This window comes from Zophobas morio, unplaced genomic scaffold (assembly GCF_036711695.1).
Source record: "Zophobas morio isolate AGI-343-1 ecotype UQ-CSIRO unplaced genomic scaffold, CSIRO_AGI_Zmor_V1 ptg000020l, whole genome shotgun sequence".
NCBI lineage: Eukaryota > Metazoa > Arthropoda > Insecta > Coleoptera > Tenebrionidae > Zophobas > Zophobas morio.
Window position 1 is genome coordinate 1,341,880 of NW_026972125.1, and position 19,994 is coordinate 1,361,873.

The 19,994-nt window shown below is 26.2% G+C and overlaps 1 protein-coding gene across 1 annotated transcript; it reads left to right on the plus strand.

The window, feature by feature from the left end:
• The first annotated feature begins 4,755 nt into the window (after window positions 1-4,755).
• Window positions 4,756-13,130, plus strand: LOC135131441 (ciliary microtubule inner protein 2B-like). Its single transcript, XM_064059199.1, has 4 exons — window positions 4,756-5,053; window positions 5,783-5,858; window positions 12,304-12,697; window positions 12,755-13,130. Exons 1-4 carry the CDS (start codon window positions 4,983-4,985, stop codon window positions 12,991-12,993), a joined length of 780 nt encoding a protein of 259 aa, XP_063915269.1. The 5' UTR covers window positions 4,756-4,982; the 3' UTR covers window positions 12,994-13,130.
• Window positions 13,131-19,994: the final 6,864 nt, after the last annotated feature.

Here is a 19,994-nt window from a genome sequence, read left to right on the forward strand (position 1 = left end):
AGAAAAATTTCAATTTTTCAATTTCTAATTTATCAACTTTGAGCTAATTCGACTTCTCGGTTTTTCGATTCTCTAATTTTCCGATGTTTCGATTTTTCAAGTGTTTGATTTTTTTAAATGTTAGATTTTCCATTTTCCGTTTCTTTGATTTTTCAGTTTTTGAATTTTTCAAATTTTCGTTTTTTTAAATTCATCCATTTTCAAATTTTTCAGTTTTTAAATTTTTCGATTTCTCGAATTGCCGAATTTTTTTTGTAAATTGATATTTTTCAAATTTTCCAATTTCGAATTTTTTTTGATTTTTCGATTTTGACCTTTTTGATTTCTCGATACTTCGATTTCTGGGCTTTTCGATTTTACAATTTATAAATTTTCCAATTTTTCGACATTTCAGTTTTAGGATTTTTCAATTTCTCAATTTACGATCCAATTTTCTTTCAAATTTTAGATTTTGCGAATTCTCGTTTTCCCGATTTTTTTTATTCTTCAGTTTTCGATTTTACAATTTTTGGATATTTTGATTTTTCAATTGTTTGATTTTTTAAATTTTCGATTTTCCGACTTATCGCTTTTTTTTTCAGTTTTTAGATTTTTCGATTTCTCGATTATCGAATTTTCTAGAATAGACATCTTTCAATTTTTCAATCTTTAATTCATAAATTTTGGGCTAGTTCGACTTTTCGGTTTTCTGATTTTCCAATTTTTCGATGTTTGGATTTTTCGATTTCTAATTATCCAACTTTTCGACTTTTGAGCGTTTCGATTTTTATATTCTTCGATTTCTCGATTTATCATTTTTTTTTGTAATTTCTAATTTGACGATATTTCGATTTTTAATTCGCAATTTTCGAATTTTCAATGTCTCAGTTTTTCGATTTTTCGATTTCTCGATCTTTAGAAGTTTTGAATTTCTTTTTAAATTTATCGATACATGTTTCAATTTTTCGAGTTATCGTTTTCCCAATTTTTCGATTTTTCGAATTTTTTACTTTTAGGCTTTTTGATTTCTATATTTTTCACTTTTCCAATACTTCGATGTTTCGAGTTATCAATCTTTTAATTCCCATTTTAATTTTTCGATATTTCAGTTTTGAGATTTTTCAATTTTTCGATTTCTCAAATTTCTCGATGTTTCGATTTTTCAATTGTTTAATTTATCGTTTTTTTTAATTTTCGATTTTTCGATTTCTCGGTTCCTTGATTTTTCAGTTTTTGGATTTTTTAATTTTTCGTTTTTTTTTTAAATTGAACATTTTTCCATTTCCAATTTCTCAGTTTTTCAATTTTTCGAGATCTTCGTAAATTGAAATGTTTCACGTTTTCAATTTTTGGCTTTTTCATTTCTCGATTTTTCGGTTTTAATTTTCGACGTTGAGCCCTTCGATTTTAAAATTCTTGGATGTTCCAATTTTTCAGTTATTTTTTCGATATTTCAGTTTTGGGATTTTTCAATTTCTCAGTTGTTCCATTTTTAATTTTTTTTCGATTTTTCGATTTCTCGATCTTAAGTTGTTTTGAATTTCGTTTTTAAATTTATCGATACATCTTTCAATTTTTCGAGTTATCGTTTTCCCAATTTTTCAATTTTTCGAATTTTTTAATTTTAGGCTTTTTGATTTCTATATTTTTCACCTTTTCAATATTTCGATGTTTCGATTTATCAATTTTTTTTAATTCCCATTTTAATTTTTCGATATTTCAGTTTTGAGATTTTTCAATTTTTCGATTTCTCAAATTTTTGATTTTTTAATTTTTAAGTTTTTAAATTTTAGATTTTTCGATTTATCGATTTATTTTAAATTGAAATGTTTAAATTTTTCAATTTTATGGTAGTTCGACTTTTCGGGTTATCGATTTTCCAATTTCTCGATGTTTCGATTTTTCAATTGTTTGATTTATCGTTTTTTTTTAATTTTCGACTTTTCGATTTCTCGATTTCTTGATTTTTCAGTTTTTGGATTTTTTAATTTTTCGTTTTTTTTTTTAATTGAACATATTTCCATTTCCAATTTCTCAGTTTTTCAATTTTTCGAGATCTTCGTAAATTGAAATGTTTCACGTTTTCAATTTTTGGCTTTTCCATTTCTCGGTTTTTCGATTTTTTTTTATTTTTTCGACATTTCAGTTTTTCGATTTTTCGGTTACACGATCTTTAGATGTTTTGAATTTCTCCATGTTTAAATTTTTAAATTTATTGATATTTCGATTTTTCAAGGTGTCGTTTTGCCAATTTCTCGATTTTAGAATTTTGGACCTTTCGGCTTTTCCATTTCTATATTTTTCACTTTCCCAATATTTCGATGTTTTTTCCCTATTTTTCGACATTTCAATTTTGGGCTTTTCAGTTTTTCGATTTTTCAGTTCGTTTTTTCAATATTTAAATTTTAAAAATTTTTCGATTTCTTGATTTATCGTTTTTTTTTTATTTCAATTTTGCAAATTTTTCAGTTTTTAATTTTTCGGTTTTGGGCTACTTCGATTTCGCAATTTTTAAATTTTTTGGATTTTCGAATTTTCGACTTTTAGGTTTTTTGACTTCCCAATGTGTAGAAGTTTCGATTTTTCAATTTTTTGATTACCCAATTTTTCGATTTTAATTTTCGATTTTTGAGCGTTTCAATTTTCTATCTTTGGGTTTTACAATTCTTCGATGTTTCCATTTTTCAGTTTTTAAATTTCCCAATTTTTTGACGTTCCAGTTTTAAGATTTCTCAATTTCTCGATTTTTCATTTTTTGATTTTTGTAAGTTTGAGATTTTGCGATTTGTCCTTTCCTCGTTTCTTTCTTCAGTTTTCGATTTTTCGACTTTTTAAATTTTACTTTTTACATTTTCCGATTTTTAAATGGTTCAACTTTGAGTTTTTAATTTTTCGATTTCTCAATTTTTTGATTTTTTAATTTTTAAGTTTTTAAATTTTAGATTTTTCAATTTTGGCTAGGTCGACTTTTCGGTTTTTCGATTTTCCAATTTTTCGATTTTTCGATATTTCAGTTGTTTGATTTATCTTTTTTTTAATTTTAGATTTTTCGATTTCTCTGTTCCTTGATTTTTCAGTTTTTGGAATTGTCAATGTTTCACTTTTTCAATTTTTGGCTTTTTGATTTCTCAGTTTTTCGTCCATGTTTTAATTTTTTCAGTTATTTTTCCGACATTTCAGTTTTGGAATTTTTCAATTTCCCAGTTGTTCGATTTTTGAATTTTTTTCGATTTTTCGATTTCACGATCTTAAGATGTTTTGAATTTCTCGATGTTTTAATTTTTAAATTTATCGATTTTTCGATTTTTCGAGGTCTCGTTTTGCCAATTTTTCGATTTTAGAATTTTGGACCTTTCGGCTTTTCGAGTTCTATATTTTTCACTTTCCCAACATTTCGATGTTTCGATTTTTCAATGTTTCTTCCCAATTTTTCGACCTTTCAATTTTCAGTTTTTCGATTTAACAATTGTTCGTTTTTTCAATATTTTAATTTTAAAAATTTTTCGATTTCTTGATTTATCGTTTTTTTTTTAATTTCAACTTTGCAAATTTTTCAGTTTTTAATTTTTCGGTTTTGGGCTATTGCGATATCTCGACTTTCTAATTTTTCGATTTTCGAATTTTCGACTTTTAGGCTTTCAGACTTCCCCCCAATGTTTAGAAGTTTCGATTTTTCAATTTTTTGATTACCCAATTTTTCGACATTTCACTTTTGGAATTTTTCAATTTCTTGATAGATCGAATTTTTTTTAGAATAAAATTTTTCAATTTTTTCATTGACTTAGTTCGCTTCTCGGTTTTTCGATTTTCTATATTTCCGCTGTTTTGATTTTTCAGTTTTCGGATTTTTCAATTTTTAATTTAACATTCTTCCATTTTCCAATTATTCAATTTTTAAATTTTTCGATTTTTCCATTTATCGATTTTTTCTTTTGTAAATTTTTCAATTTTGGACTTTTCGATTTCTCGAGTTCTCGGTTTTTCGATTTTAATTTTCGACTTTTGAGCGTTTCAATTTTTTATTTTTCGGTTATACAATTCTTCGATATTTCGATTTTTCAGTTTTTAAATTTCCCAATTTTTCGACGTTCCAGTTTTGAGATTTTTCAATTTCTCCTTTCCTCGTTTTTTTCTTCAGTTTTCGATTTTTTGGCTTTTTAAATTTTACTTTTTTACATTTTCCGATTTTTAAATGTTTCCATTTTCCGACACTCGATTTTTCGATTTTAAAAATTTTTCGACTTTTAGAATTCTCAATTTTAAATATCTCAATTTTGGGAATTTTTCTATTTCTGGATTTTTTTCAATGGTGCTATATTTTAATTTTTCCCTTTTTTTAATTTTAGATTTTTGAATTTTTTTGATGTTTCGATTGCTCAATCTATGGATTTTTCGACTTTCAATTTTTCTGTTTAACAAATTTTTTATTGTCGATTTAAAATTTTTTTTTAATTTTTCGATTTTTAAAATTTTGCGATTTTTCTTGTTTTTGAGGTTATTTGAAAAAATCTAGGGGACTACTTGTGTCTGGCTTTTGAAGTAGTTGGAAAGAATCTCGAAGTCTCGTGAAACAATTAAATAAAATGATGCATGGTAACGCAAACAACAATTATACCTGGTACTGGTTGTGCTTCAAAAGCGAGGGAAAAACAATGACACACAATTTACCCAAATACACAATATTATTACTTATTAAGTACAACGCACAAAAAAAAAATCAAAATTCAGTAGATATCAGAAAAAATAATCCCAATAAAATCACCGTTCTACATACAAAATAAATAAATAGTGACGTAAACAACCCATCCCATTAAAAATGCACCCAACGATTCTACGAGTCCCACAATGAATGAATGGAGGTGCAGCGCAGAATCGACGGTAGTTTGTAGTGTTGTACGATTGTTTCGAGTTTCCTCCTATCGCACGTTTGTACGACCAAAGCTCCAGTCAACACGCTACCAACCAATGTAACAAAACAGAAAAAAAATACATTGTGCCGAAAAATGTTCGATGGTTTATCGAAAGAAGAAAAAAAGAACTTCTTGTCGCAAACGCACGACAACTTCATTCCCGGGTAAGTAAACAAAACAACCATCCAGCGTAACCAGTAGCGCATTGTCACGATTCTAGTAGCATAAATAAATAAGCAATTTTAACCAGCACCTACAAACAACTAACTATCAACGTATAATCAAGCCGGCGTGGAAAAAATTGGAAAAAAAAGTTACCATGGCAACCAGCGCGCACTTGATAAATCATTAATATAATTGTAAGCGGCAAATTTCAAACTTGTTTACTCGAGAATGACGATTGATGACAAACGACTTGCTGAATCGACGTCGTTCTCCGATTTCGTTTCAGATAGCAGACTTTCCTCTTGATTGATCCGTTTTATCGGTTAAAGAACGGCAATAAATGCTCTTTTCGGGCTATGTAGACCGAATCGATCCACAATGATCTCGCGAATGTTCGTTTAATAGCATAGTGGCTATGCCACTGTGCTATTAAATTAAGTATTTACGTAAACGCTGTTTACATTCGTGGTTAAATTTTTAAACTTATCACTTCCTGAGTCACCTGTGGCGCCCCAATTGCGATAATTATTTACGTGTGTTGATAAGCACATTCCTATCTGGGTTGGAGTTTTCAGGAAACCGGAACGTGCTAGGAATCTCTTGGTACCGTTCGCTTTCGGGGTATTTCAGGTTGGCATTATAGATAACTCCGGTGGGGTGTGCTTAATAGCTTCGGCGAGTTACACGCACTGACATTTATCTTGATAGTGCTGGAGTTCTGATTACAGGTATACGGGCCACTGTCCCACCTTGAAGTTTCAGTATGGGAGGTGCTATGGGACGAACACTAAGGAGATTCTAAAGGTATACACACGTAATAAATGTTTTATGTTTAAAGTCATAGGTTTTCAAAATTTCTTTATTTCCAAATTCTGTCTTATTTACGTTCTTGCATTTCCTAGCTAACTTCTTCTTGTACCATGGGTTGATAAGATCATGGTACTATCGCACGTAAAAGTATTATTAATATCCAGCAGCGAGGGGTATTAAGCTCCTCCGCCTTGTCTCTGTGGGTTGCCATAATTCCATAAACACTCAGTTGAAAATAAAACAGGACGAAAGCTCGGAATGAAATATACAAAAATTATCTTCCATTTATCTTGTATATATTTCAATTTAGGGATTTTTATATACTTCTAAATTTTTCGATTTTTCGACTTTTCTTGTTTTTGATTTTTTATTAATTCGATTTTTAAAGTATTGCGACTTTTTAAATTTTGGATTTTTAATTTTTGTTGTTGTTTAGATTTCTCAGCCTTTCGATTTTTTGTCTTCTCATTTTTAGTTTTTCGAAATTAATTTTTCAGTTTTTCGATTTTTCAATTTTTCGATTTATCGGGTTTTTTAAGTTTAAATTTTTCAATTTTAAATTCTCCCATTTTTCTTTGGCTATTTCGATATGTCAATTTTTCGATTTCCCAGTTTTTTTTTTATTATTCGTCTTTTCGATTATTCGAGTTTCTAATTTTTTGACGTTTCAGTTTTGGGATTTCTGTAGATATTTAAATTTTTCGATTTTTCAAATTTTCAATGTTTAAGTTTTGGGACACTTTGATTTTGGGCTTTTTCAATATGTATTTCGATTTTTAAATTTTTACATTTTTCGACTTTCTGTTTTCTTGATTTTTACTTGTTCGATTTTTCAAAATTTTGCGATTTTTTAAATGTTATATTTTTGGATTTTTCAATTTTTTGTTGTTTCGATTTCTGTCTTTCGATTTTTTCTCTTATCATTTTTCGATTTTTCGATTTTTCAATTTTTCAAAACTAATTTTTCAATTTTCCGATTAATCGGGTTTTTTAAGTTTAAATTTTTCAAGTTTAAATTTTTCAATTTTGAATTTTTCCATTTTTCGATCTTCACTTATTTCGGTATCCCATTTTTTCGATTTTTCGGTTTCTCGATCTTTCGATGTTTCGACTTCGCGATTTTTCATTTTTTAAATTTCGATTTCTCGATTTCTCAGTTTTTCAATAATTCATCTTTTCGATTTTTCAATTTTCCAGTTTTTCAACGATTCAATTTTGGGATTTATGGATTTCAATTTTTCGAATTTTCAATTTTTCAATTTATGGCGTTTCTAAATTTTGGATTTTCGGATTTCTCAATTTCTCGATTAAAGGATTTTGCAATTTTTCGACTTTTCGATTTCGCGATTATCGGATTTTTTTTAATTAAAATTTTTTCAATTTTTCACTTTTTGATATATAAAATTTGGACTAGTGCGACTTTTCTGTTTTTCAATTTTTCGTCATTTTAAATTTAACATTTTTCAATTTCTGATTTTCCCATTTTTCGATGGTTTTTTCGATTTTAATTTTCGACTTTTGAGCGTTTCAATTTTTGTATTTTTCGATTTTAGAAACCTTCAGTATTTCGATTTGTCAATTTTTGACTTTCGATTTATCGTTTTTTTTTTATTTTAAATTTTGCATTTTTTCAGTTTTAAAATTTTCGATTTTGGGCTCTTTCGTTTTCTCGATTTATCGATTTTTTTTTGTAAATTGAAATTTTTCAATTTTTCAATTTCTAATTTTCCGATTTTTCAATTTTGGGTTTTACGATTTCTCGGTTTTACTTTTGATTATTCGTCTTTTTAATTATTCAAGTTTCCAGTTTTTCGACGTTTCAGTTTTGGGATTTATATATTTAAATTTTTCGATTTTTCGATTTTTCAATTTTTCGACTTTTCGTTTTTCCGATTTCTAGATTTCTCAATTTTTCGATTTCCAAATTTTCAATGTTTAAGTTTTGGGTTTTTTCGGTTTTGGGATTTTTCAATATGTATGTATTTTGATTTTTAAATTTTTAAATTTTTCGACTTTGTTTTCTTGATTTTTTACTTATTCGATTTTTCAAAATTTTGCGATTTTTAAAATGTTACATTTTTCGATTTTTCAATTTTTAATTTTTTGAGTCTCTAAATTTTTGGATTTTTCCATTTTTCAATTTCTTCCATTAATGTATTTTTTAATTTTTCGACTTTTCAATTTTTCGTCTTTCCGATTTCTCGATTTCCCGATTTCTCGATTTCCCAATTTTTCGATTTTCCAATTTTTTGCGTCTCTAAATTTTTTGATTTTTCGGTTTTTCAATTTCTTCCATTAATGGATTTTTTAATTTTTCGACTTTTAGATTTTTCGTCTTTCCGATTTCTCGATTTCTCAATTTTTCGATTTTCAAATTTTCAATGTTTAAGTTTTGGAATTTTTCAATGTGTCTTTCGATATTTTAGTTTTTTAATTTTTCGACTTTGTTTCCTTAACTTTTTACTTGTTCGATTTTTCAAAATTTTGCGAATTTTCGATTGCTTGATGTTTTGATTTATCGATTTTGTAAATTTTCAATTTTTCGAATTATTAAATTTTAGATTTTTCATTTTTTTGTTGTTTCGATTTCTGTCTTTCGATTTTTTGTCTTCTCATTTTTAGATTTTTCGATTTTTCAATTTTTCGAAACAAATTTTTCAATTTTCGATCTTTAGCTATTTCGACATCTCAGTTTTTCGATTTTTCGACTTCTCGATCTTCTGTTGTTTCGATTTCACGTTTTTTCAATTTTTCGATTTCGATCTTTCGACTTCCCAATTTTTTGATTACATATTCGAGTTTCCAATTTTTCGACGTTTCAGTTTTGGGATTTATGTATTTAAATTTTTCGATTTTTCAAATTTTCAATGTTTAAGTTTTGGGACTTTTCAATTTTGGGATTTTTCAATATGTATTTAGATTTTTAAATTTTTCGACTTTCTGTTTTCTTGATTTTTTGCTTATTCCATTTTTCATTTTTTTGATGATTTTTCGGTTTTTGAATTTTTCAAATTTTAGATTTTACATTTTTCGATTTTCCAATTTTTCGATTTTGGGCTTTACGATTTCTCGGTTTTTCGATTTTAATTTTTCGAATTCTCTTTTTTTTTGTAAATTGAAAATTTTCCATTTTTCAATTTCTAATTTTCCGATTTTTCGATTTTGGGCTTTACGATTTCTCGGTTTTTCTTTTGATTTCTCGACTTCTCAATTTTTCGATTTTCAAGTTTTCAATGTGTAAGTTTTGGAATTTTTCAATTTTGGAATTTTTCAAAATGCATTTCGGTTTTTAAATTTTTAAGTTTTTCGACTTTGTTTTCTTGATTTTTTATTTGTTCGATTTTTCAAAATGTTGCGATTTTTTAAATGTCACATTTTTCGATTTTTCAATTTTTTAAATTTTCGATTCCTTGATATTTTGATTTCTCGATTTTGTAAATTCTCATTTTTTTAATTATTAAATTTTAAATTTTTCATTTTTTTATTGTTTCGATTTCTGTCTTTCGATTTTTTATCTTCTCATTTTTAGATTTCTCGATTTTTCAATTTTTCGAAATTAATTTTTCAGTTTTTCGATATTTGAAGATTCATTCCAAGTTTTCGATATTTGAATACTCCAATTTTTCGATTTATCGGTTTTTTAAGTTTAAATTTTCCAATTTTAATTTTTCCATTTGTCGATCTTTAGCTATTTCGATATCTCAATTTTTCAATTGTTCGACTTCTCGACTTATCGATCTTTTGATGTTTCGATTTCGCGTTTTTTACAATTTTTCGATTTCGATTCTTGGATTTTTCAGTTTTTCGATAATTCCTCTTTTCGATTTTTATTTTATTGACGTTTTGGGATTTATGTATTTAGATTATTCAAATTTTCAGTGTTTCAGTGTTTGGCGTTTCTAAATTTTTGGATTTTTCGATTTCTCACTTTCTCGATTAATGGGTTTTTTCATTTTTCGACTTTCCGATTTTTCGTTTTTCGAATTTTCAATGTTTAAGTTTTGGGATTTTTCAATATGTATTTCGATTTCTAAATTTTTCGATTTTGATTTTTTTATATTTATTTACTGATTATAACGGGGCTTCAGCAACGAGGTTATTAGTAATTATTCGATTTTTTTGATTTTTTACTTATTCGATTTTTTAAAATTTTGCGATTTTTTAAATGTTAAATTTTTCGATTTTTCAGTTTTTTGAATTTTCGATTCGTTGATGTTTTGATTTTTCAATTTTTGAAATTTTTAAATTTAAGAATTTTCACTTTTTTGTTGTTTCGATTTCTCAGTCTTTCGATTTTTGGTATTTTCGTTTTTAGATTTTTTGATTTTTCGTCTTTCCGATTTCCCGATTTCTCAGTTTTTCGATTTTCAAATTTTCAATGTTTAAATTTTTAGGATTTTTCAATTTTGGGATTTTTCAGTATGTACCTATTTCGATTTTTAAATTTTTCGACCTTCTGTTTTTTTTTTATTTTTACTTATTCCATTTTTCAAAATTTTGCGAATTTTTAAATGTTATATTTTTCTATTTTACAATTTTTTGAATTTCCGATTTTTCGAATTCCTATTAAATTTTAGATTTTTCATTTTTCTGTTTCGATTTCTCAGTTTTTCGATTTTTTCTTCTCATTTTTAGATTTTTCGATTTTTCAATTTTTCGAAATTAATTTTTCAGTTTTTGGATATTTGAAAATTCCAATTTTTCGATTTATCCGGTTTTTAAGTTTAAATTTTTCAATTTTGGATTTTCCCATTTTTCGATCTTTGGCTATTTCGATTTTTCGACTTCTCGACTTATCGATCTTTTGATGTTTCGATTTCGTGTTTTTCACAAATTTTCGATTTCGATTCTTCGATTTCCCAGTTTTTCGATAATTCATCTTTTCGATTTTTCGATTTTCCAGTCTTTGTTATTTATATTTATTTTTTATTTTATTGAAGTTTTTTCGATTTCGATTCTTGGATTTCTCAGTTTTTCGATAATTCCTCTTTTCGATTTTTATTTTATTGACGTTTTGGGATTTATGTATTTAGATTATTCAAATTTTCAGTGTTTCAGTGTTTGGCGTTTCTAAATTTTTGGATTTTTCGATTTCTCACTTTCTCGATTAATGGGTTTTTTCATTTTTCGACTTTCCGATTTTTCGTTTTTCGAATTTTCAATGTTTAAGTTTTGGGATTTTTCAATATGTATTTCGATTTCTAAATTTTTCGATTTTGATTTTTTTTTTATTTATTTACTGATTATAACGGGGCTTCAGCAACGAGGTTATTAGTAAGTATTCGATTTTTTTGATTTTTTACTTATTCGATTTTTTAAAATTTTGCGATTTTTTAAATGTCACATTTTCGATTTTTCAATTTTTTGAATTTTCGATTCGTTGATGTTTTGATTTCTCGATTTTGTAAATTCTCAATTTTTTTAATTATTAAATTTTAGATTTTTCATTTGTTTGTTGATTTCGATTTTTTGTCTTCTCATTTTTAGATTTTGCGATTTTTCATTTTTTCGAAATGAATTTTCCAGTTTTTCAATTTATCGGGTTTTTAAGTTTAAATTTTTCAATTTTGAGTTTTCCCATTTGTCGATCCTTACCTATTTCGATATCTCAATTTTTCGATTTTTCGACTTCTCGACTTATCGGTCTTTTGGTGTTTCAATTTCGCGTTTTTCACAATTTTTCGATTTCGATTCTTGGATTTCTCAGTTTTTCGATAATTCATCTTTTCGATTTTTCGATTTTTCGGTTTTTTATTTATTTTTATTTTTTATTTTATTGAAGTTTTGGGATTTATGTATTTAAATTTTTCGAATTTTCAGTGTTTCAGTGTTTAGCGTTTCTGAATTTTTGGGTTTTTTGATTTCTCACTTTTTCGATTAATGGATTTTTTCATTTTTCGACTTTCCGATTTTTCGTTTTTCCGATTTCTCGATTTTTCAATATGAATTTCGAGTTCTAAATTTTTTAATTTTTCGATTTTGAATTTTTTTGATTTATTCGATTTTTTAAAATTTTGTAATTATTTAAAAGTTACATTTTTCGGTTTTTCAATTTTTGGAATTTTTAAATTTTATATTTTTCATTTTGTTGTTTCGATTTCTGTCTTTCAATTTTTTGTCTTCTTATTTTCCAATGTTTGGCGTTTTTAATTTTTTGGATTTTTCGATATCTCAATTTCTCAATTTAATTTCTCTGTTTAAGTTTTGGGATTTTTCAATTTTGGGTCTTGGATTTTTAAATCTTACATTTTGCAACATTTTCATCTACTCAATATTTAAATTTTTGGGTTTTTTAGATTTTTAAAATTCTAGATTTTTCAATTTTTCGGTTTTGACAATATTTTGATTTCTCCTTCAAAAACGAAATATCACAAAAGCCCCAAAATTGAAATGCATAGCTATGTATCTACCTAGATTTAGACCAATTTATTTTGTCCAGGAGCTACGCACCAAGAAAATCTTCCAAGGAGTACAAAAAGACAAATACCGGGCGCAGGACTACCGAACCCCGATTTTAGAGCCCATTGTGAAAAGCAAAGGACAATTTAGGGACTACTACGCGGTCGATTTTAAACACAAAGCCCCCAAGTACATCACGGGCTACACCGGATTTATCCCGACTCTGAATTTCCGGTATGGCAAATCGTACACCAGAGCAGCCGACGACAGTACATACGAGTCCGAAACCAACAAACACAGAAGGATCCAAATGGCCCAGGACGAAATCAACAAAATATTCAGGGCGCAAAGTGCCCCGAAAATGATCTCCATCCGAAGCGAAGATGAAGTCAAAAGAACTCTGAACGAGTACATCGAAAGAAATAAGTTTCATGGTATATATTTTTTTTTTTGACAATGACACGTTCTTGATTAAATTGTTGTTGTTTCAGAACATAAGATTTCTCCGGAATATCCTCCCATAGCGGGTTATACAGGCCACATTCCGCGGGTCAAAGGTAACGAAGAATCCCTCTCCCAGCGGTACAACACCGTGGTGAAAAGAGGACTGACTTTACTCCAAAACGAGCGCGAACGCACCCACAGTTTGAAGAAAGCTCAAAACCAAGTAGCCGGAGTCTTACAAGACTACGAAGATCTTCACAAATCGGTCGCCGTCGAAGCTTCGTAGTATTGCTTCAGTAATACTACGGAAGCACGAAGTAGAGCTTTGGTATCTCACGCCCGTGAAGTACCTCAAGCGAAATGTACATACACACCTACGTTTTTGTTAATTTTTATTGTTAACATTAACGGTACAAAAATAAAAATAGAGTAAACTATGGACGTTTTTTCAAGCTATTTTTGCGTGTTTCTTCCAACATTATTCCATTTTCCAATCTTTCCGTTTTTTAATTTTTCGTTTTCTTGATTTATCGATTTTTTTGTAAATTGAAATTTTTCAATTTTAATTTTCGACTTTTGAGGGTTTCGATTTTTATATTTTTCGATTTTACAAACCTTGGGTGCTTCGATTTTTCAATTTTTGACTCTTTCGATTTTTCGATTTATCGTTTTTTTTTCATTTAAATTTTGCAATTTTTCCGTTTTAAAATTTTCGATTTTGAGATATTTCGATTTCTCGATTTTCAAAATTAATTTTTCAGTTTTTCGACTCTTCAGTTTTTGATTTTTCAATATTTTGATTTTTCAGAGATCTCGATTTCTCGTTTTTTGACGATTTTTCAGTGTTTAATTTTTCGATTTTAGGATATTTCGATTTTTGAATTTTCGACTTTCGACTTTTCGATTTTTAAATATTTTTCGATTTCCCAATATTTAGATGTTTCAATTTTTCAATTTTTTGATTTCCCAGTTTTTCAATATTTCAGTTTTTAAGTTTTTAAATTTCAGATTTTTCGATTTCTTTTTTTGATTTTTCAGTTTTTAGATTTTTCGATTTCGCGATTACCGAATTTTTTTGAGTTGAAATTTTTTCAATTTTTCACTTTTTAGTTTATCGTTTTTTTTTTGTAAATTGGAATTTTTCAATTTTTCAATTTCAAATTTTCCGATTTCTCGATTTTAATTTTCGACATTTGAGGGTTTCGATTTTTATATTTTTCGATTTTACAAACCTTGGGTGTTTCGATTTTTCAATTTTTGACTCTTTCGATTCTTCGATTTATCGTTTTTTTTTTTCATTTAAATTTTGCAATTTTTCCGTTTTAAAATTTTCGATTTTGAGATATTTCGATTTCTCGATTTTCAAAATTAATTATTCAGTTCTTCGATTCTTCAGTTTCTGATTTTTCAATATTTTGATTTTTCAGAGATCTCGACGATTTTTCAGTGTTGATGATTTTTCAGTGTTTAATTTTTCGATTTTAGGATATTTCGATTTATCGATTTTTCGATTTTTGAATTTTCGACCTTTAGACTTTTCAATTTTTACATATTTTTCGATTTCCCAATATTTAGATGTTTCGATTTTTCAATTTTTTGATTTGCCAGTTTTTCAATATTTCAGTTTTTAAGTTTTTAAATTTTAGATTTTTTGATTTCTTTTTTTGATTTTTCAGTTTTTAGATTTTTCGATTTCGCGATTACCGAATTTTTTTGAGTTGAAATTTTTTCAATTTTTCACTTTTTAGTTTATCGTTTTTTTTTTGTAAATTGGAATTTTTCAATTTTCCAATTTCAAATTTTCCGATTTTTCGATTTTAATTTTCGACTTTTGAGGGTTTCGATTTTTATATTTTTCGATTTTACAAACCTTCGGTGCTTCGATTTTTCAATTTTTGACTTTCGATTTTTCGATTTATCGTTTTTTTTTTATTTAAATTTTGCATTTTTTCCGTTTTAAAATTTTTCGATTTTGAGATATTTCGATTTCTCGATTTTCAAAATTAATTTTTCAGTTTTTCGATGCTTCAGTTTCTGATTTTTCAATATTTTGATTTTTCAGAGATCTCGATGATTTTTTAGTGTTGATGATTTTTCAGTGTTTAATTTTTCGATTTTAGGATATTTCGATTTATCGATTTTTCGATTTTTGAATTTTCGACCTTTAGACTTTTCAATTTTTACATATTTTTCGATTTCCCAATATTTAGATGTTTCGATTTTTCAATTTTTTGATTTCCCAGTTTTTCAATATTTCAGTTTTTAAGTTTTTAAATTTCAGATTTTTCGATTTCTTTTTTTGATTTTTCAGTTTTTAGATTTTTCGATTTCGCGATTACTGAATTTTTTTGAGTTGAAATTTTTTCAATTTTTCACTTTTTAGTTTATCGTTTTTTTTTGTAAATTGGAATTTTTCAATTTTTCAATTTCAAATTTTCCGATTTCTCGATTTTAATTTTCGACTATTGAGGGTTTCGATTTTTATATTTTTCGATTTTACAAACCTTCGGTGCTTCGATTTTTCAATTTTTGACTTTCAATTTTTCGATTTATCGTTTTTTTTTATTTAAATTTTGAATTTTTTCCGTTTTAAAATTTTTCGATTTTGAGATATTTCGATTTCTCGATTTTCAAAATTAATTTTTCAGTTTTTCGATTCTTCAGTTTCTGATTTTTCAATATTTTGATTTTTCAGAGATCTCGATGATTTTTCAGTGTTGATGATTTTTCAGTGTTTAATTTTTCGATTTTAGGATATTTCGATTTATCGATCTTTCGATTTTTGAATTTTCGACCTTTAGATTTTTCAATTTTTACATATTTTTCGATTTCCCGATATTTAGATGTTTCCATTTTTTGATTTTTTGATTTCTCAGTTTTTCAATATTTCAGTTTTTAAGTTTTTAAATTTTAGATTTTTCGATTTCTTTTTTTGATTTTTCAGTTTTTAGATTTTTCCATTTCGCGATTACCGAATTTTTTTGAGTAGAAATTTTTTCAATTTTTCACTTTTTAGTTTATCGTTTTCTTTTTTGTAAATTGGAGTTTTTCAGTTTTTCAATTTCAAATTTTCCGATTTCTCGATTTTAATTTTCGACTTTTGAGGGTTTCGATTTTTATATTTTTCGATTTTACAAACCTTGGGTGCTTCGATTTTTCAATTTTTGACTCTTTTGATTTTTTGATTTATCGTTTTTTTTTTATTTAAATTTTGCATTTTTTCCGTTTTAAAATTTTCGATTTTGAGATATTTCGATTTCTCGATTTTCAAAATTAATTTTTCAGTTCTTCGATTCTTCAGTTTTTCGATTTTTCAATATTTTGATTTTTCAGAGATCTCGATGATTTTTCAGTCTTGATGATTTTTCAGTGTTTAATTTTTCGATTTTAGGATATTTCGATTTATCGATTTTTCGATTTTTGAATTTTCGACCTTTAGACTTTTCAATTTTTACATATTTTTCGATTTCCCAATATTTAGATGTTTCCATTTTTCAATTTTTTGATTTCCCAGTTTTTCAATATTTCAGTTTTTAAGTTTTTAAATTTTAGATTTTTCGATTTCTTTTTTTGATTTTTCAGTTTTTAGATTTTTCGATTTCGCGATTACCGAATTTTTTTGAGTTGAAATTTTTTCAATTTTTCACTTTTTAGTTTATCGTTTCTTTTTTGTAAATTGGAGCTTTTCAGTTCTTCAATTTCAAATTTTCCGATTTCTCGATTTTAATTTTCGACTTTTGAGGGTTTCGATTTCTATATTTTTCGATTTTACAAACCTTGGGTGCTTCGATTTTTCATTTTTGACTCTTTCGATTCTTCGATTTATCGTTTTTTTTTTCATTTAAATTTTGCATTTTTTCCGTTTTAAAATTTTCGATTTTGAGATATTTCGATTTCTCAATTTTCAAAATTAATTTTTCAGTTTTTCGATTCTTCAGTTTTTCGATTTTTCAATATTTTGATTTTTCAGAAATCTCGATTTCTCGTTTTTTGACGATTTTTCAGTGTTTAATTTTTCGATTTTAAGATATTTCGATTCATCGACTTTTCGATTTTCGACTTTAGATTTTTCGATTTTTACATATTTTTCGATTTCCCAATATGTAGATGTTTCGATTTTTCAATTGTTTGATTTCCCAGTTTTTCAATATTTCAGTTTTGGAATTCTCAATTTTTCGATTTTTTATTTTTTTTCATTTTTAAATGTTAGATTTTTGGATTTCTTTTTTTTTTGATTTTTCAATTTTTAGATTTTTCGTTTCCACGATTATCCGATATTTTTAAATTGAAATTTTTTCAATTTTTCACTCTTTAATTTATCATTTTTGGGCTAGTTCGACTTTTCGGTTTTTCAATTTTCCAATTTTTCGATGTTTTGATTTTTTAATTGTTTGATTTTTTAAATTTTACATTTTCGATCCCTCATTTCTTTGATTTTTCAATTTTTGTAAATTGAAATTTTTCAATTTCTCAATTTCTAATTTTTCAATTTTTCGATTTTGGGCTTTACGATTTCTCGGTTTTTCTTTTGATTATTCGTCTTTTTAATTATTCGAGTTTCCAATTTTTCGACGTTTTAGTTTTTGGGATGCATGTATTTAAATTTTTCGATTTTTCTCAGTCTTTCGATTTTTTGTCTTGTCATTTTTAGATGTTTCGAAATTAATTTTTCAGTTTTTCCAAATTTCGATTTTTCAATTTTTCGATTTATCGAGTTCTTGGGTTTAAATTTTTTAATCGATCTTTTGAAGTTTCGATTTCGCGTTTTTTCAATTTTTCGGTTACGATTTTTCGATTTCTCAGTTTTTTGATTATTCGTCTTTTCGATTATTCGAGTTTCTAATTTTTCGACGTTTCAGTTTATTTAAATTTTTAAATTTTTGGCGTTTCTAAATTTTTGGTTTTTCCGATTTCTCAATTTCTCGATTAATGGAATTTTTAATTTTTCGACCCTTCGATTTTTCGTCTTTCCGATTTCTCGATTCCTCAATTTTTCGATTTTCAAATTTTCAATGTTTAAGTTTTGGGATTTTTCAAAATGTATTTCGATTTTTAAATTTTTTAATTTTTCGACTTTCTGTTTTCTTGATTTTTTCCTGATTCGATTTTTCAAAATTGTATGATTTTTTAAATGTTACATTTTTCGATTTTTCAATTCTTTGAATTTTCGATGCGTTGATGTTTTCATTCCCCAATTTTGTAAATTTTCAATTTTTTGAATTTTTGAATTTAAAAATTTTCACTTTTTTGTTTCGATTTGTCTTCGATTTTTTGTCTTCTCATTTTTAGATTTTTCGATTTTTCGCCTTTTCGATTTTCAAATTTTCAATGTTTACATTTTCAGGATTTTTCAATTTTGGAATTTTTCAATATGTATTCGATTTTTAAATTTTTCGACTTTGTTTTTTTTGATTTTTTACTTATTCCGTTTTTCAAAATTTTGCGATTTTTAAAATGTTATATTTTTCGATTTTTCAATATTTTGAATTTTCGATTCGTTAATGCTTTCATCTATCGATTTATTGTCTTTTTGTCTTCTCATTTTTAGAATTTTTAAAATTGATTTTTCAGTTTTTGGATATTTTGATTTTTCAATTTTTCGATTTATCGGGTTTTTTAAGTTTAAATTTTTCAATTTTGAATTCTCCCATTTTTCGATCTTTAGCTATTTCGATATGTCAATTATGTATTTAAATTATGTATTCGATTTTTCAAATTTTCAATGTTTAAGTTGTGGGACTTTTCAATTTTGGCATTTTTCAATTTGTATTTCGATTTTTCAAAATTTTGCAATTTTTTAAATGGCACATCTTTCGATTTTTCAATTTTTTTAAATTTCGATTCGTTGATGTTTTGATTTCTCGATTTTGTAAATTTTCAATTTTTTTAATTAAATTTTAGATTTTTCATTTTTTTGTTGTTTCGATTTTTCAGTCTTTCGAATTCTTGTCTTCTTATTGTTAGATTTTTCGATTTTTCAATTTTTCGAAATTCATTTTTCAGATTTTTCGGTATTTGAATATTCCAATTTTTCGATCTATCGGGTTTTTAAGTTTAAATTTTTCAATTTTGAATTTTGCCAATTTTCGATCTTTAGCTGCTATTTCGATATCTCAATTTTCGATTTTTCGACTTCTCGACTTATGGATCTTTTGATGTTTCGATTTCTCAGTTTTTCGAAAATTCATCTTTTCGATTTTTCGATTTTCCAGTTTTTGAACGCTTCAGTTTTTTTTTTATTTTTTATTTTATTGAAGTTTTGGGATTTATGTATTTAAGTTTTCCGAATTTTCAGTGTTTCAGTGTTTGGCGTTTCTAAATTTTTGGATCTTCCGATTTCTCGCTTTCTCGATTAATTTTCAATGTTTAAGTTTTGGGATTTTTCAACTTTGGGATTTTTCAATATGTATTTAGTTCTAAATTTTGAAATTTTTCGATTTTGATTTTTTTTTAACTGATTGTAACGGGGCTTCAACATCGAAGTTATTAGTAATTAAGTTTTGATTTATAAATTTTGGGCTAGTTCGACTTTTCGGTTTTTCAATTTTCCAATTTTTCGATATTTTGATTTTTTAAATTTTACATTTTTCGATTATTTCTCATTTCAATGATTTTTCAGCTTTTGGATTTTTCAATATTTTGATTTTTTAAATTTAACAATATTCCATTTTCCAATCTTTCCGTTTTTTAATTTTTCGTTTTCTTGATTTATCGATTTTTTTGTAAATTGAAATTTTTCAATTTTTCAATTTTTAATTTTCCGATTTTTCGAATTTGGGCTTCACTATTTCTCGGTTTTTCGATTTTAATTTTGACTTTTGAGCATTTCGATTTTTATATTTTTCGATGTTTCGATTTTTCAGTTTTAAATTTTTCGATTTCTCAAATTATCGTTTTTTTTTTTGTAAATTGAAATTTTTGAATTTTTCAATTTCTAATTTTCCGATCTTATGTTTTGATTTCACGTTTTTTCAGTTTTTCGATTTCGATTTTTCGATTTCTCAGTTTTTCGATAATTCGTCTTTTCGACAACATTTCAGTTTTGGGATTTATGTATTAAATTTTTAGAATTTACAATTTTTCAATTTTTGGCGTTTTCAAATTTATGGACTTTTCGATTTCTCAGTTTCTCGATTAATGAAATTTTTAACTTTGCGACTCTTCGATTTTTGGTCTTTCCGATTTCTCGATTTTTCGATTTTCAAATGTTGAAGAAAATTTAAGTTCAGGGATTTTTCAATTTTGGTATTTTTCAATATGTATTTCGATTTTTTAATTTTTCGACTT

Excerpts from the sequence above, each read along its gene's own strand:
- LOC135131441 (XM_064059199.1), top strand. The coding sequence starts at position 4,983 with ATGTTCGATGGTTTATCGAAAGAAGAAAAAAAGAACTTCTTGTCGCAA. Across the intron at positions 5,054-5,782 it reads CACGACAACTTCATTCCCGG|GTATACGGGCCACTGTCCCA; the intron begins GTAAGTAAACAA and ends TTCTGATTACAG. Across the intron at positions 5,859-12,303 it reads ACACTAAGGAGATTCTAAAG|GAGCTACGCACCAAGAAAAT; the intron begins GTATACACACGT and ends TATTTTGTCCAG.